Below are 17917 nucleotides of genomic sequence, written 5' to 3'. Positions count from 1 at the left end.
AGATTTTTTTATGACAATAGTAAGGCTCTGCCAAGAATTACCTAACTGCAGCTGAGATGCATGCTTGATTTTGGTTGCTGGCCATGCCAGGGTGGAAAAAAGGGGCTGAATGAAGGCCTGGGCTGAATGTTGTACTGTGGTCCAAAAGTTCCCACGATGTCGTGTAATATATTCCAACATCTTGGCTCACGTCTTACAATATTAAACTTCTAATATTATATTAGACATTTGATATTGTGAGACTTGTTATACTTGTTTATTAGCTGTTTATAATGATGTTACAATTGAGGTTTTTAGTGTCAAAATCCACCGTGATTTTTTTTCCACCACTCAGATTTCCCTCTTTCACAGATGCGCCCTAATCCAAGGACAAATTCCCATGCTTCCCGCAATCCTGCTCCTGCATGCACATTTTCACAAAAAGACCTGACATCAGTTGGACCTTGGAGGGATCTTAGCTTATCCTTGAAAGTGTCATGAGGTTGAGATATTAAGTTCCAATTGTGCTGGTAAGACGGTCAAAGCTCCAGGCAGGTTGCCATCTCATCCCGTCACTGCAGCCGTCAGCGAGGTGGACAGCCTGACTGATACACTTGAAGGTGCAAGTTAAGAGATTCTACTGTCGGATTTATTCCTCATTTTATAAGCTGTCATCTTTTTCTTTTTTCTTTTTTTTTTTTTTTTTTTTTACATAACAGGAAAAGGTATTGGCAGCGTGACACATATTTCAGCTTGCTGCTTCATTCAGCGTCAACAAGAAGCAGGTTGAGTTAAAACAAGGGTGCTCATTAGTCATTCTGTACATGTACTTCCTCAAGTAAGAGCATCAAATATTGTCCAAAACATCAGTGTAATTGATGGCTACATGGTTATCGCATTTGCCCTGGGAATAATTAAATTCAGGGCCAACAGTAATAAATATCACTTGGAATTTGACTTAAAGGGAGAGCTAGCATTTGTCTATCAGCACAGACTTTCAGGGGTCGGGACCTTCATTGGGGCCCTGTGCTGGAGAAGCAGAGGGACAGGTGCGAGCCCAGGATGTCAGAGGCCTCTCTCTCTCTCGCTCTGTTTCGCCCCCAACCTCCTTTGATTCCCGGGATCCCTGCTGAAGCACCTCAAGTGCACAAAGCTGCTGAAGTGCACAAGTCTGCTGGCAATAATCCATCAACCACTGTGAAGTTTGGGAAGTTTTTCTATTATTGTGTCACACATTAAACCATGCACAGCCTGCAGGGCTTTAAATGGCACCACGCGTTAATATGAAGCAGATCTAGAAGCTTTCAAAAGATACTACAAAGAGTCAACAAAAATCAGTTCATACAATTCATGCAATAAGATTTCCATAAGATCTATCTATCTATCTATCTATCTATCTATCTATCTTGCAAGAAATGTTCTTTTGTGCAACTGATTCATATGGATTTTATATGCACTGAGGAAATACATATTAAATTTTGTTATGGGTTTTTCATAGAAATTCTTGCTTGCCATAGTAATTCATCCACACATGGGTGGTGTCCTCTCAGCTCTTATTGCAGCTTTAAATTTTGTCTGTGTCTCAACCACCAAACTGAAAATCGATGAAAACTTACAAGTTTAATAATACAAGAAGCCCCAAAACATTCCTTTATCTTTCAAGATCGTAGACATGTTTAATGATGGGGTGAGACGGAGGGAGAGGGGAAACATCATATGTGAGAGATAAAAGAGTGTATATTGCACATTAAGGCACATTACAGCAATACAGAAAGAGCTACTGTGTAACACAATGACAGCACGGCATACACAACACAAAATGACGTTAACACTCAACGTTGTCAGAGGGTCACTGGTGTAAGTTAAGCACCGTTTTGGACAAGAAACGTTGCTATTTCAGCATGCGATGAAAAGATTTTACAATTATTGGTACTTCATAATGCAACAGTATTTGGGATTAAACATGTAATAGTTAAGACAACTCAGCTAAGAGCACATAGTTAAATTAACTGTTAAAATATCCAGAATACATATAGTGGATACAGTGCTAAATGTTAACATGATGAATTACATAGTGCAGAAACAAAATAATTTGAAGTTATGCCTGGACTTTTACAATGCAGAGATAATTCACTTAGTAGTTGATGCTCTGTTGAGATGTTGTATTTTTCTCATCTTGTTCATTTCTTCTTGGACTCGATGGCCTTCATCAGTGGGACCCAACGGGACACTTCGTGTCTTCTTGGTTTCACCTGACTCAAGCTCGGCCACATCCTGCCCCTGACGTTCACCGGACCGTCATACTCGTCAGCCTCCGTGGTGATCTCCATCTTCTGGATGATGAGCTTCAGGAGGCTGTGCTGCTTCTCCAACGTGCTCGACATCTCCTTCATCCTGAAGAGGAAAACCTTGGTTCATGGGGCTCAGTGACAGACTTCCTTTAAACTGAAACTGATTTATAATCAGACTTTTTGAGGGTGGTAGAGCTGAGTGGTTCCATGTGTTGAGATACGGTGAGTCCGTGTCACCACAAGGGGCTGCTCATGCATCAAAAGCTGACTTATCAAATTGCTTGTGAGGCCATAGTTGTTGTGTTGTGTTCTTTTCAGTAGCTCACTGGTTTAAGTAATGATTATAAACAATTAACTGTTCATTATATCAGTAGCAGGCCTACTTGGAGCCTAGTTTTAAGTTTTCAGGGAACAGAAAACTGATGTCAAGTTTGCTTTACCTGTACTTCTGCTTTTTGAGCTCTGTCTCTATTATTGAGCACTGCTGTGATTTGGCCTGCACACGACTCCAGACTTCATTCTTCTCCTTTTCACCGATGATTAATTGTGTTAAATAGTGCTGTTAACAAAAGAAGTAAGCGTTAAGAAACTGACATAAGTTACATGCTGTGCAGTATCTGTTTTTAAGTATTGAGCTTGCCTTGGAGCACTTGCGGTTGGGGTAGATGATGATGGAGCTCTTGTCAACTCGTTTCACAAACCAATAAGGCAGCTTGTCTTCCAGAGCCGTGTGGAGTTCGATCTGGGGTCAGAAATTTTCAGTGTTAAAACTTTGAAGAAGAACTTAATTGTTGTATTACTTTGGTATGAAATCTTAACAGTCATAAAGCTGTTTTTCTTTTTGCTTTGTTACCTTTGTTTTGAATAGACAATTGATAGTACATTGTCTCTCTGCAGATAATATTTTTTGAACACTGAATTTTACACGCCAATGCTCAAAATCAACTTGGAAAAACACCGGAAGAACAGAACACGACAGCATCATCTGCTGTGCTTATGATGTTTATATTTGCCCGTGTACAGTCATGGCAGACTCTGCTTCTATGCTTTGAATATGCTGCATCCATTAAAAACAATACTCCAGTCACAGACGAGCTGCTTCTGTACATACCTGCATGGCTATCCTTTTTAGGGCAGCATTTCTTTGCACTTCAGCAATGTCTCCCACCGCTAAACCGATCTACACACACAACCACAAACCAATGAGCAATTTAAAGATAATAACAAGTAGTTTAGTGTGAGAAGTAGACATTCAAGGGGTGGATGAAAATGGACACAAAAGGTTTACTCACCATCAGGTTCACCAGCAGAATCGGCATGAGCAGAACAAAGTTCACAAAAATAAAATACGTTAGGAAACCAAAAGGCAGCTCATTCTTCAGATAAATTTCCAGGAAGTTATTCTGGTAGTTCAGTTCGCCAACCATCATCACGAAGGTTTGTATCACAGAGAGGGGCACGCTGTCAAACTCTTTCTAATGGCAGAAAAGAATCTACATTAAATACTATACTACTTTTCAAACAGTACATTATAATAAAACATGCATTGACTCAATATTGACGTCCAAAACCTGTCGTGAAATGTTTTTGTAAAACAAGTCTCCCCTCTGTTCAACATATTTAATGGGAGTTGTTTCAACCAAGTCAGTCAATAGAGTGAGTGCTGTGAGTGATCTTACAAAGACCAGTCCAGCACATGAGATACATGAAATGCATCACAAACATGAGCAGTACATGAAAAAGTACATGTGCTGTCCATGTGGATGATACATGTCAAATTCATCTAATCCATTACAGTGAGGCCTAAAGATGGTGAGTCAGCTTTTTTCTTCTCTTCCTTGCAGACCAAGATCACTGACATCCACTGGCTTCAGTACTGTAATGTTTATTATTGATATTCAGGCTCCACAGATGATGATTTTGTGACTTTGTTGCCTATTGTATAATCAGTATAGTAGTAGTAGCAGTGTCTAATTGCTGCAACCCTCATTCTACCTGGTTGAGCATCAGAGCATGGAAAGCCAAGCTGAATGCTAACATCAGGTAAAAGAACAGCATTACAATCCGGACCAGAGTCTTCATGATCTCCCAAAACATCACAACATAGATGCCAATGCCCTCAAACCTGCAGAAACAGGAGATTATACCAGTTAGTGGCCGTTACACCATAAAAAAGACATTATGTTAAAATGGTACAATTAAATCAGAGTGAGCAGGACCTCTGGAGATAAAGGAGAAATCCGATCCAGGACAGTAAAACTGCCAATGCCCCTGCTTGCCAGTGAAAAGAACCTTCTGCATTGAGCATGATGGGAATGATGAACAGAAGAGAGAGGATGGCTGAACACCAGTCGGACTGGTTGGAGTAATCCCTGAAGTAATTCCAGCGCTTTCAAGTGACAAGAAAACAAAAATTAGCAAAAGTCAACAATAATTAGACAAAACAAAAACTTGAATATGAGCAACATTTGGATGTAGTGTTTCATTTAAGATATCATGCACAACAATAATGTCACAGGATATTACTGGACACATGATGTGGGAGCGTTTTTATCAAAATGACTCAGATGAAGTGAGGAGGGGTCATTCAATCGGTGACCCTGCACATCTCAGGCTACATGATTGCTTGTGTGTCCACACAGACCTCACGCTGAACACATTTATGAGCACATGCTTCATGTGAGGCAATGAAACTTGTGGGATGGTTACCTGTTGTGATATCTGCACTATTTCCTTCGCCATGGCATAGACGTTCATGATCACGACCATCACCATGCAGAAGGACAGGAATAGATTTTGCTGTGAAATTAAAAAATATAAGACATTTTCTTTATCACTGCATAATTTTTCTCATTCTCCACTGCATGCGATCTGCTGCAAAAACTGAACTTTCTGGTCAGATTTCTACCACAGATTTGTGGTGTTTGTTTCAGTTTAAACCTCTGCTTTTATAGACAAGCAGTTGCAATGCAAGCAACATTTTTCACGTATGTGCTTGTCTGCTAAATGTTATTTTTTTAACGCAGCTTGCTTTGGGTAGCCAATATGTGAAAGCTAATGAGTAGCTAAAATTAGGTCTCTCACAGACTTAAGAGCATAAATATATTTTAAGTTTTTTAAGTTTTTTAAGTTATAGCTATGCTGTGTAGACATTTTAATGGCAATATTTTGATATTAAACAGAAGTTCCATGTATGCTAACACAGAGCTACAGTCTCTTTATTAATAGTTGTCACCACTGTGATTAGTACCTCTGTGAAAGATACGGGCACCATGGTGATAGTGTGCTCGCCTATTGCAGTGGTGTTTAAAGAGGGCCTCAGAGTCACCACCAGGTGAGTCAGGGGCAGCAGGCCCAACAGGTACAGAAACATGTTGAGCAAATGAGCCTTGCTCCCATAAGCGACCCTGTGGATTGAAACAAAAGAAGCAGATGGAGCAGTCTTAACATTAAAACAATGACATTAAAAGTAATTTGTGCACCAGCATAGCAAATCTTCTTTCTTACAACTGGAACAGTGGTTGCAACATATGAGAATGAGAGATTGGTGGTTAAATCATGGATACTCACCACTTCATTTCGAGGTACTTTTTGCAGACAGGGTGGTTGAGGAGTTCAATGCGGTTGTATTGCACCATTGCCTGCCCAAAGAGTAACAGAAAAATAGCCTGCTATTACTGGCACAGTTTCTGCAAGCAATAAAGAACAACCTGACAGCTAAAGCCTAAAAGTAGTATATGTATCCTCTTGAGGACTGGTGGTAGATGAGACTTTTTGCCTTTATGTAATAAATCAAAAGCCACTGCGTATTAAAATAAGTGGCGGTTGCTGTAAGAATGATTAGATTGCAAAGATTACATAAAGTACCTTAAGCTCAGTGATCTGACAGAATCATTTAATAGAGCGCTGCAGACATGGTTAATCACCAAATCATACCTGTGAACATTTGCTTGCAAAGTAAACACAATCTGAAGGAATGAACCATTTCCCAAATGAGAGTACTCAATATCAATATAAGTTAAATGAGCACTGTGGAGCTTTTGGTGGGTTCATGGCTTCCACATTTGCATCGTCAGCTGAATGCTTGCTTGCATCTTCCAGCTGTCCAGGAAACAAATGAACTGAACTATCTCCTGAAACATTCAGTGCTGACAGTCAACAGCAATGCTTGATAAGAGGTGGTGACTCCTGAGAACATGTTTAGCAGCTTGTCCATAAGCTTGTACACCCAACACATTGCAGCGTTAACAGGACAAGAGCAGCAGCCAACTTCACAACTTATTCCCACCTGGCCTTTTGTCAGGCTTGAGACCTGCTGCTCCTTCTCTCCCTGGAGGCAGAGATACAGTGCCAGCGGTAAGACAGCAGGAGCATGCTCTTTGCTAATTTTTCAAGGCGGTCAGAGGCATGAAAATTGAAGGACACACCAAAGTCTTGACAAAGTTTCATTAACGTCTTGGTCATCAGCTGTTAGTAGATGAAACACGGGGACAGGCCTGTGGTGAATGAACTGTGTGACTGCAAAGCAACTTCGCTGCTTCCCGTGGGTGTAAATTGCTTGCATTCTGCTGCAATAAATTTGTATTTACGTGAATAAAAAAAATTTGCTTACGTTTAGTGCAGCCAGCGGCCGGACTCTCAATGTCTTGTCAGTTTCCTTCTTCAATTCAAGGGGGGCTTGGAGCCATGCAAAGTTGTATACAATCTAAACCACAGAAGAAGTATTGTCTATTTTAACATTGCCTTGTACAGTATAGACTACTGCGATGCTTTTATTAGTCAACCTGAAGTTGAATTACATGGTAGTCCAAACTGTTGTGATCGTCTTCAGATTCCCTCACGCAGCTGTCCAACAGGTGCTGTTGAAGAAAGAAAAACACAGTGACAGAGGATCTTTAAGAACAAAAAAAATCTATGTTCATTTAGCAAATTTGACAACAGATTTATAATACACAGGTTTTGTCTTTGCCAATGGCAACCTTGTAGGTCTCAGGAAGGAACTCAATCATGTCGAATACTGGACATCTCTGACTGCTGCCAGGTGTGAACAGCTTCAAAGACTCGACACATCTGGAAGAAGAAAAAATGAATGAATAAGCATAATATGTGCCGAGTTTAAACATTTCAGAATTCTGAGCTACCCAGTGATAGTTTTCGAAAAGAAATTGTGGCAAGAACTTGAATGACAGCATGGTCACATAAAAATTATCCAGAGCTGTCAAGTAAAAAACCTGTAAAAGTTGTTTTAATCTGATCCACTCGTATGGGTACCTGTCGCTGTCAATCACAGCGTTGACCACATCTTTCCTCCCGTTCTGCAGAGCCTCATGGAGGAACGATGTGTCATTCTTGTTTAAAATGATCTCTGCTCCCCGATTCAGCATGAGCCTGACAGCAGCCACGTGTCCCTCTCTCGATGCGATGTGGAGTGCAGTGTTCTGTTATATCAACACGTAACAGGAGACAGTTTTCTGTATTAGGTATAGAACAGTGAATGTTATTAGGGTGCTGATGGTTTTATTGTCATGGACTGCAAATATAAGCTCATGATCTCAAGATTGTCAGCACAGATTTGAAGGTTTTAAATTAATTAAAGATCTGGATGACGTTGAACGTTTTTGAAATAATAGTAACTCATACTCCATCCTCATCTGTTTTATCCAGTAACTTGAGATTGGCTGACAGGAGAATGTTCATGGTTTGTGTGTATCCTGAAGACGCAGCGTGGTGCAGACAAGTCCAGCCTTTGTAATCACTGTGAAAAAGACACGTTTAAACAACCAGACTTGGCGTAAAAAGTCAAACATTTGTGTACAGCTTTGTATACTGCAACTACTGCAAAATAGTATACAGATGATAGTGTGGCATAAAGTCTTTTGTACAGTATGTGTATGTACTTTATATGTTTTCTTTCCATGTTCTGTGTATGTGTTTGAGTTCACCTATGGAAGAGAGCTCCTTTGCGCAACAGCAGCTGCACCACCTGAGTGTGCCCCTCTCTCGAAGCCAGATGGAGTGGTGTCAGGCCTCGCTCATCACCTTCGTTCAGCAAGCGAGAGTCCGTGATGGTCTCCAACAATCGCTGGCATGTATTGATACGACCATACCTTGAATAAGAGAGGAATGAGGAGAAGCATTAGGTTTTCTCGCTGTAATGATCTGTCGACCTCTGAAATGGAAATGCTTTTTATGCAATGTCCACGGCACAGCAAAGCCAGAGACCAGGGGGCAGTTACAGCACAGTTCATCTTGACAACTGAGTATCTGAGTATGAACGTAAGATTGCTGTTACACGGCTTGCGTCTGTAGGTAAAATGTATTTAAAAAGTGTCAGTGACTAATGGCGAGGCGAACTGGGAGAACACATAACCAGAAGTGACACACTGGCTTGCGCTGTGATCTTTCTTTGTCTGCAAACCTTTTAAGAAGGTCAGCAGCACTTTATGTTAGTGCAGTGGAACTGATGGGGAAAGAGAATGAGGTGTCTGCAATAATTTAAGTATGATATCATTGCATGGACTTCATTTGCCCTCTAGCTCAGATGAAATAGGAGGCACATGATAGAAAAATCAATAACAGTAATGTTGAATGTCCATTCATTTTGCGCTGTTAGAAACATATCTTCACATGTGTCTCGCTAATTGAATTCTATTCTTGTGCCAATTCCTTTGGGTAACTGTATAATAGGTATGTCATGGCAATTAATCATTCGAAGACTTCTGAGCGCAGAAACCGCTCACCTGATTAAAACAGCAGTGACATAATAGTTTAAAATGTAGGCACATTGTTCGTAATTCATCTGACCCCTGTTTTCATTTACTGTGATAAAAGTCTTGGCTTTTGGAAGACCAACAGTCAAATTCTTCTGAAGAGCCATTTTTAATTCAATGATCAATACCCAAAACTTGGTAGAGAACGAGAACACTGTCCTGCTGTGTAAAAAGTAACTGCTTTAGAGTTTAAAGAGTGGGACACATGGAAGAAAAGATGGAGGGAGTTTTTATTGCACCAGTTCTGCAAAATTGTTTGGCACCACTTTGATCAAATTTGCAAAGTCTGAGCAACTCTGAGTGACAATCAGGTCAATTAAGTATTTGTTTAGCACTGGTATGGAAAGTCATGCCCTCGGGGACCAATAAAACTCACTGAGCAGCAAAGTGCAGGGCAGACTTCTTGTCCTTGGACTTGCATTGGAGGCCGACCTGCCCCGAGAGGCCCAGCATGTTCTTCACTGAGTCATGGATACCCAGTCTGCAAGCGTAGTGGAGTGGGGTACAGCCCTCATTATCCTCACAGCTCAGCAATGTCTTCACACTGTTATGCTAAGGTTAGAGACATTAAGTATTCATACATTATAATGTAAAGTAATATGTGTATTAAGCAAAGCACAAATGCAAAAGACCTGCAGCAATCATGCAGCATAAAGGGCACATATTATATAACCCCTCAGTGTAGTGTAATAAAATCTGAGCAGAGAGAGAGAGGGATCCCGCTTCTAGTGTAAACACCATCCTTCCTCTGTGGCTAATTTTGAAGGCGTCATTGTAGCTTTAGGTAAAGCTTACACTGTTTTAAAGGATCATTTGGCTTAGTGAGAGTAAAATGAACTTCATAAGCTGAATGAATACAGCTAAGCTCAAGGCAAATTGATCAAGGGTGGAGTAGTAATTAAATTACAATCTCATAAACATCTTTGCCTAAGCAGCACGTTTGATGAGTCACAAACAGGCAGCGCTGATTCGGGGTACCTGCAGTACTTCATCCGGGAGGTTTCTCAGACCCTTGGGTTGCAGAATGGCCAGATGAAGGAAGTTACAACCGCATCTGTCTTTCACATTTACATTTGCCCCTAAAAGACATTGACACATGCATGAGAGTGCCTGCCTTATCGGGTGACTTACAAAACAAACTGTAATATGAGCATTGCTGTTGGCGAAATACAGCACAGTAGCTCACCTTTGGACAGTAACAGATTTACAGTTCTCCACGCTCCACAGCTCGTAGCCAGGAGCAAGGGAGAGTTTCCTTTACAATCAACACAATCGAGGTCTGCGCCCTGACGGGAGAACATGACACACACTAGTTTTAACACACAATGCTGTGATCACTGCAAATACATGCTTTTCCAGCATGAGCGATGTATGTGTAGAGCATTGTGAGGAGCCCGCTATGGACTCTCTCACAATGTTAAATGTAGTATGTAGTATGTAGAATGTAGTATGTGGCACATGTGCAAGTTCACGGACAAACATGTTAGTGTTGAAACCAATCACTCAGCAACATGTCTGTAAATCTATGGCTGAAAAGCTAAGGTATAGTCTAGTGTGATTGGCCAGCCTTTGCTGCCACATGTCACTCTGTGACATAAACATGCTCAGTGTGCAGACGTTTAACATTGTGGTGTTTGCTAACAGAATGACTTGACAGAAAATAAACTTGGACCCAAGCTTTTTGATACGAAGCGGTCCACAAAGTGCAGCAGATGGTGGCAGATGGTCCAAGCAACGGGTAGCACCTTTAACATTAACTAAGCAGAAGCATGCTTAAAATTACTAATGTTCTTTAGTGGTGAACACAACAAAACACACAGGCCATGTAAAATGACCCAATAGTTACATGAACTCTACCAGCTCTGATGCAAAAACTGGCAACTCGTCCTTTTTTTTGCAACAGGAGAATGCAGCATATATTAACTATTGGACACTAAAATATTATATATATTTAAGGTGGGATTGTCTTGTGCATAACAGCTGTTGGTGTGAGTGTCTGTGTGTGTTTGCCTTATTTACCAAAGAAATTAGGTACTCTGCCAGCTCTGTGTGGTCAAATATTGTAGCCCTGAAAAGTAAACACAGTTGTTGTAAAACCAGCCACACAACACATGTTTTGAGAGCCAAGCTTACGGCAGCACTGTCAGATGTTGAGCAGGACAATCAAACTCTAATTCTGCCTTGTCAGAGTATGATATAACAGCCATCCTGTGAGGCTGTTATATCATCTTTCCTTTGTGGTTACATCTTTTAACTCCTGGATTGAAGTGGCTCACTTCAAAGACGTACTTTAACAACTAATTCCTGGTATATGACATTCTGCATCGTGAGAGACTTAAGAGAAGTATTGATGCTCTTGAAATCTAAATTCCACAGATGACTGCTGTTGTTCTTTTTTGTCACCGTTTCGACTTACTTGACCAAAGGTGCCATTAATTAGTTTAGTGTGAATATCTTACAACACACTACAGCAACGGTGTCACAATAAGAATAAAAATGCAGGGTAAGGAGTTTTCTTTACAGATGTTACAAAGAGGGTAATCAGGCTTGTATAGATCCATGCCCCCGCCCTCTGTCCTTGTATCTCAGCCTGCTGCTGTGCCAACACAAATCGTTTACAGATAGAACTCCGTGTGGGAAGCATATCTTCATTATGCATTCATATCGTTATTATTGTCCCCATTAAAGAAGCTCACTGCCAACCGCATCAGAGGGTATTATATCTTTGTTCATTTGTTTGTTTTGGAAATATCTCTGAATATTTGCAAAAACTACCTAAAAACTTGTGGATCATTATGTCAGATTGGACTAATAAGATCACTTTATCTTTATCTTTTCTCAAAGGTCAGCCCTGTCAAGATGGTTTTACATTTCAAAATGTACCAAAGTTGGACTATACTCAAATGCATTATGAACATTTATATAAACTGCAGATGTAGGCCCAAAACACTGTGGAGCCCCAAGTCTGACCAAGTCTTGCCAAACAGCATGACAGTCAGCTGCTGCTTTGCTTAGCTAAACATAAAGAGTGGGAAAGAAAAAAGGAGAAACAACTCTATAGCTCACTAATTAACATGTTATATCTGTTATGTTTCATACAAATAAAACAATAGTGTGAAATTGACACAATTTCTGGTTTTATGGGTGCTTATGATCCAAGCTGAATCACTGGGATTTACTCTGGTTGCCTGGCAATGTCACAATAATGACAGTCACTGTGCCTGGCCAAGAAATGGTCCCACGCACAATAGCTCATGGCATCGGTCCATCTCTAGACAAGCTAAACAAATTTCCCATCAGGTCAAACTATTCCTTCAAATCCTCGTTGTGAAGCACAAAGTTTAGCTATAAACACTGAAGAACATCTTGAGGACATGTAATATCAAATTAGCATCTTGACATCTTTGAATCTCACTTGATAAACACACATGCAGTGGCAATGCTGTCAGTTCAGAATTTTCAAACGGGAGTAAAAATTAAACAACTACTCCGACAATAAGGGTGGAGCAGTAGGTTAAGCCCACCTGTGCAGAGGGGTCTGATTCGCCCCATCGGTCAGGTTGATGATGTCTTCCACTTGGTCAAATGAGGACAGCATCAGCTTGACTACCTCAGTTGCACCCTGGGTGCAGGCCAAATGAAGTGGAGTGGACTTGTCATTCTGAACAACGAGAAACACAGATACATTATGAGTGATAAATAATGAATGAATAAAATGAATATTCACCAGCTCTACAAGCCTGATTATGTCTGCTCCAATCAGAAACACCGTGACATCGAGAGTCAGACAGGGCAGAACATGAACACACACACATATGTGCAGACACACATACATGCAGACACATTAGCATGCATGCAACCTCTCACATGTGCTCATTTACACACATACATATTGTACACTTCCCCCAGTGCAACATTAGCAAAGACTTGCTGACTGAACAGAGAGGGCTGTAACACAAGCCTTTAATGAGATAACCAGGACTGGCAGGAGGAGACCAGTGATCGCTCCACTCAGCTTCACTGTGTAAGTGGAGGTAATTTGTATCAATTTAGCCAACCGAAGCTATTACTGTGCTCACTATTCCTGCTGTAGCTCTGGCCACTAGCCCGGGGCTAGACATAATGATCAGTCCCAGATGGGCATGATAAGACTGACATGCTCTAACAGGACGGAGACTGAGATCCTTTGCCAGCCTCACAGGTGCAGGCAAATGAGATCTAGTTTAAAAAAACAAAAAACTAAACAGTGTAGATTTGACAAAGCATGCAACAGACAGATGGACCATCAAAAGCAAAATTTGCAATCTGTAGCTGCCAGGTGTTAGAAGTTTATGACAAGGCGTTGCAGGGTGGTAGGAAAAACTGTGGCGACAACCAAATAAATCACTGTAGAGATTTGCATGTGAGTTTTCTTGTCATTACAATAATTATTATTGGGATGTCAGTACCTGTTGCTGGTCAACTTTAGCACCATTTGTAATGCAGAGACGGATGGCTTCCATATTCCCGCCGCGTACAGCCAGATGGAGGGGACTGCTCTTGGACTTGTCCAGATAGTTGATGTGTAAATCTATCTGGTGGCCAAACTCCTCTCCTGCCAGCAAAGAATTGAATAAATTGTGTATCTTAATGGTGAATAATGTACCAAATATATAACAGGATTATGCTGAAGGACTCTTATGCTTGCTGGTCTAAGCTTATTTAATAAGCTTTCTTTCAAGGGATTTAGAATTACAGGGCCTCCATCTTGTGCCTTACTCATTGGATTTTAATATTTGGATTTAGGGGAAATAAGGAAGTAATGAGTATGAATTGTGCCTATTCATGGTGAGCTGGTTTCGTAAATTCCTAAACAGCATAAGAATGTGAATACCCGTTAATTCCCTTGCTTAGCAAACACAGATATCTCCTAAATATTTTGTGCTCTGACTAAACCTTCCTTCAGCAACACAAGATTCACTAAACAAACCTCCCACTGTGAATAAACACACTGTCAGTCTGTGGTATCTGGACTGTGTACAAAGTAGCACAAGCATTTTTCTGCTGAACGTCTCTGGGGACTGAGGTGAACTCTTGTGTGATCTATCAGTTTCAATGTGCTGTTTGGCCTTGTAAAGACTTTTTCATTATTTTCAGCACTCTCAGTTTTTGATGTCAGATCATTCATTTTGTCGTACCGGCCTTCAGGATCACTTCCATGGCTTTCCTAGCACCTGCAAAGGCAGCTGCGTGGATGGGGAAATGGCCAAGCTTGTTCTGTTTGCAAAGCCGCGCTCCATGCTTTAACTTTGACAGGCAGGAGAATGGATGGAGAGAGGGACAAACACAGACAATTCTCTGTCAGAGACAAAGCTGCAGTGGGCTGGCAGTCAGTGCAAAGAACAGCTCCATAATCTCTTCTGCACAGCTGCACAGTCATCCTTTACAGGCTAGTGCAGGTGGACATTGCAATTGAATGAATACATGAGTCTGAATGCATTGCTCCTGTACATACCAATATGCTGAGAGCCTCACAGTTATTGATGGAGCAAGCAAGCATCACTGGGGTGTTCCCAAGGTCTCCCTGCAGATTGCTGTCTGTAGTGCTGTAGGACAGCAGCAGCTGCAGGGGGCAGAGATAAAAAAAAAATTAACAGCCTGTTTCTGTCCTCTATGATCTTACATACACCCACGTCCTTTATCCTCCACCACACTGCAACTATGTCAGTTTGTGGACGAGAGCCAAATGCTTTGGGGACAGACAGGACAAGGTCTTTCCGAGTAGACGGTTGAATCAGGTTTTGTCAGCGATGGAAACAGTTTTGAGTTGACCTCAGAGTGCAGTGGTCCCTCTGAGTGACAAGTTCATGTGCTGTAAATGATGAGATGTGATAATATCCTTTTTTCTTTCTTTCAGCAGTGCAGTAAACACATATAAAAGTATAAAGATGGTGAAGACAGTATGCTCCTGTATGTACTGTATGAAAATGGGGTGGGAAGGCGAGAGGGGTGCGGATTCATTTTTTAACTTATTATTTTAGAAAAAAAAGGAAAATAATCATAATAATACTACATTTATGACAAATAAATCCAGTGCCTCTGCAATGACCTCAGTGAGAAGACCTAAAGACCCTGGAGGACATTTTATCTCAGCTGGGCTCTTCCAGCTTCCTCACCTCCACCAGGTTGTTGTGTCCAAGGCTGACAGCCAGATGCAGGGGAGACAGGAGGGCCACGTTGAGGATGTTGGGGTCGGCCCCCCGGTCCAGAAGAGCCCTGCAGCTCTCCGCCTTGTTCCTCTCCACTGCCCAATGTAGGGGCACATTGCCCTGTTCATCACAGCTGTTCAGCTCTGGGATACGGGGATACAAGAGCACATAAAAATACACACAAATTCAATTACATCAATATGCATGTAGATATTGTTAGCTTTGAGTACCAGACAGAGAACTCTTTAATGTAAATATACTGCTTTAATATAATGTAATGCTTGTGTGTATATGTACTCTCTTTTATTTTGCTGGGAACCCTCTTGAACCACCTCAACAATCCCTGAAAAGTGGGGGTTCCCACTTTGAAAACCACTGTTCCATCAGTTTTAACTGCAGTCAGTTCTTTGCAAGCACACGGATAAAGTTTGATGCCGAACTCACAATGTTGGTATGACTGGTGAGTAAACAGCTGCTGTTGCTAAGGCCAGGGACACCCCAACTTTCTGCTGATATGCTGTCCCCTGTTTGTTTGAACTATTATTTCGGCAGGTGGCCAATTGTTACATATAAGACAGAATTATGGTGATCCACAACACACATACTTTTACAGTGTTGGATTGCAAACTTATGATCAATGACTGAGGGATGCCTACCCTGTGGGTCTATGACAGAGGTAATGAATTGGATGAGGGTGATGTAGCCCCCTGCGGCGGCGTGATGAAGGGGACTAGCTCCACATTCATCTTTCTCACTCAGGACCTCTGGGCTCTTCCTCACCAGGTTCTCCAGGAGAGCCAGGTCACCCTTCTCGGACAACTGGATTGTGATACAGAAATTGTTGTAATACAAGGAGAGTGAACACAATATCCATGTAGACTTTTCCATTTGTCTGGCTCTCGTTTCACCACAGATTATATGATGGTGAGCAGCTATCACTGGTTGTTGTTTCCATTGCCATAATGAATGTGTGACATAATGTCCATTTGTTTAATTCCCAAAGACCTGGCTCTAAAAAGCTAAGTTTCATTACTGCAACTAATGTAACATCATTATACAATGCTTGTTGTCATCATGTCTCCTTTCAGTGCTTTACAATGAAGGTTACACAGGGTGGGGATTACTGATGGAGTGTTACATAAACACTGTAAACACTTACAGGAGAAAGAAAACACATCTTAGAATGCTTTTCGTGGAGCTGTCCTTAGTATTTGTTGTTTTTTCTTGTTAATATCCATTTGGCTACAGCCTCACCTCAAACACATTAAGCCTTGCCAGGGCTGGATCCTCATCTTCTATCACATATGTATAACAGCTGGTCTGTCGGGCCACGTCTCTGCTGAAGTTCATCACTCAACTGACACAAACCCTGGGTGACCACCTGAAGCGTGACGACATGTGTATAGACCTAACCACACACACACACACACACACACGTACACATCTGTATGCATGCAACAACAAAATACACATCTGTATGCATGCAACAACAAAATACTAAAATAGAAAACAAATCCACCAGACTTTCAACCGGGTCGTATAACTGAATTTGTAAAGCCTGCTTTATAAGCTAGAAGAACATAGAATGTTATGTGACTGAGAGGGCAGATAATGCCTTAAGCCATACGCTCCTTGCCATGAGGGGATATGGGTACAGATGACTTTGTCTTTACCCGGAAGGGCATTCAGATCCAGCGGGTGTTTGGTTGAAGGTTGAAGCCCTTCTTGTGGAAAGCAATTATCCCCTCCACAGCTGGGGGGGCAGCTCGTTTGAGTCAGTCCCAGGTGTCCTTGGGTGATCCTGAGTGAGCGAGATTGAGAAAGACCTTGTAATTGTGTTGTATGAGGCCCTCAGTCACATCAAAAGGCCAAACAACAAACAACATTTTTGGTGAACAAATTGCTATGGAGAATTCTCTCTGGGAATCTCCTCGATCTTGTGCAGCAGCATTCCTTTGGAGTATACTGTGACTGATCGAAGTTGTTAGTCAGGTCAAAACAGCGGCTAATTCTTACTCTGTGTGGATGGAAGTCATTTTGTGCAAATGATATTTTGTTTCTGTTGCACGCTTGGTATTCCATGGGTCATTTCACCTGGATGGAGGTCCTAACGGGACTCTCTCCATAAGATAGCTCAATAATTAACTCTCGCCTCTGTGAGCTGTGGTTACTGCGGCAGTCGGTTTAATTTACGTTTCCTCAGGCAGCTCTGCAGAGTAGCAATGGATTTTCCTGATGGGTAAATAAAGGAAACGAATTTGTTTATACCAAATACAGTATGAGGGACGTGTACATATATCGTCTACTGTTACAGGTCTTACTAAAACATTTCTGCTGAAGAAGATTCAGAAATGCAATATAATGTTTGCCCCTGTTCGTAATAAGTTACCGCAAGACATTTCTACCAGAAATGTTATGATTTGTCAATAATTTATTATTGCTTCTACTTTGGTCATTTAAAGTAAATGTGGTCTCTTTGCTTTCTCTGTAATCCAAACAAAAATCCATCAGTGCAACCTCATTTTCTTCTAATTTGGTGGATTTGATAATGACACACAGTATTTCATCTCCCCACCATCATTTCCGAGCAGCAGTGGTAAATAATTATCGTTGTTGTAATCGAGTCTGCCGCTCATCAGCTCGCAGAGGCCGAGTACACAGGAAGTGCGCTAATGCACATTGATAAACA

The 17917-nt window shown here is 41.3% G+C and overlaps 1 protein-coding gene across 1 annotated transcript; it reads right to left on the bottom strand.

Moving 5' to 3' along the window:
* Positions 1 to 1458: 1458 nt before the first annotated feature.
* trpa1b (transient receptor potential cation channel, subfamily A, member 1b) lies at positions 1459 to 16578 on the bottom strand. Its single transcript, XM_046372142.1, has 27 exons — positions 16483 to 16578; positions 15885 to 16047; positions 15196 to 15371; positions 14535 to 14642; positions 14218 to 14326; positions 13489 to 13634; positions 12565 to 12701; positions 11060 to 11108; positions 10227 to 10326; positions 10019 to 10119; positions 9417 to 9592; positions 8213 to 8377; positions 7911 to 8025; positions 7542 to 7708; positions 7250 to 7340; positions 7070 to 7129; positions 6883 to 6975; positions 5841 to 5911; positions 5521 to 5677; positions 4980 to 5069; positions 4490 to 4659; positions 4266 to 4395; positions 3563 to 3745; positions 3382 to 3450; positions 2911 to 3012; positions 2711 to 2829; positions 1459 to 2373 (listed from the first exon to the last, which is right to left on the bottom strand). The coding sequence occupies exons 1-27, from the start codon at positions 16576 to 16578 to the stop codon at positions 2160 to 2162; spliced, it is 3357 nt and encodes a 1118-aa protein (XP_046228098.1). The 3' UTR covers positions 1459 to 2159.
* Between the last annotated feature and the right edge of the window lie 1339 nt (positions 16579 to 17917).

Source organism: Scatophagus argus, chromosome 18 (genome assembly GCF_020382885.2).
Source record: "Scatophagus argus isolate fScaArg1 chromosome 18, fScaArg1.pri, whole genome shotgun sequence".
Lineage (NCBI taxonomy): Eukaryota > Metazoa > Chordata > Actinopteri > Scatophagidae > Scatophagus > Scatophagus argus.
The sequence above is the reverse complement of the archived record's forward strand: the minus strand, read 5'-3'. Positions and strand labels throughout refer to the sequence as shown.

Excerpts from the sequence above, each read along its gene's own strand:
- trpa1b (XM_046372142.1), bottom strand. The coding sequence starts at position 16,578 with ATGAACTTCAGCAGAGACGTGGCCCGACAGACCAGCTGTTATACATAT. Across the intron at positions 3,746-4,265 it reads ATGCTCTGATGCTCAACCAG|AAAGAGTTTGACAGCGTGCC; the intron begins GTAGAATGAGGG and ends TTCTGCCATTAG. Across the intron at positions 3,451-3,562 it reads TTCTGCTGGTGAACCTGATG|ATCGGTTTAGCGGTGGGAGA; the intron begins GTGAGTAAACCT and ends TTGTGTGTGTAG.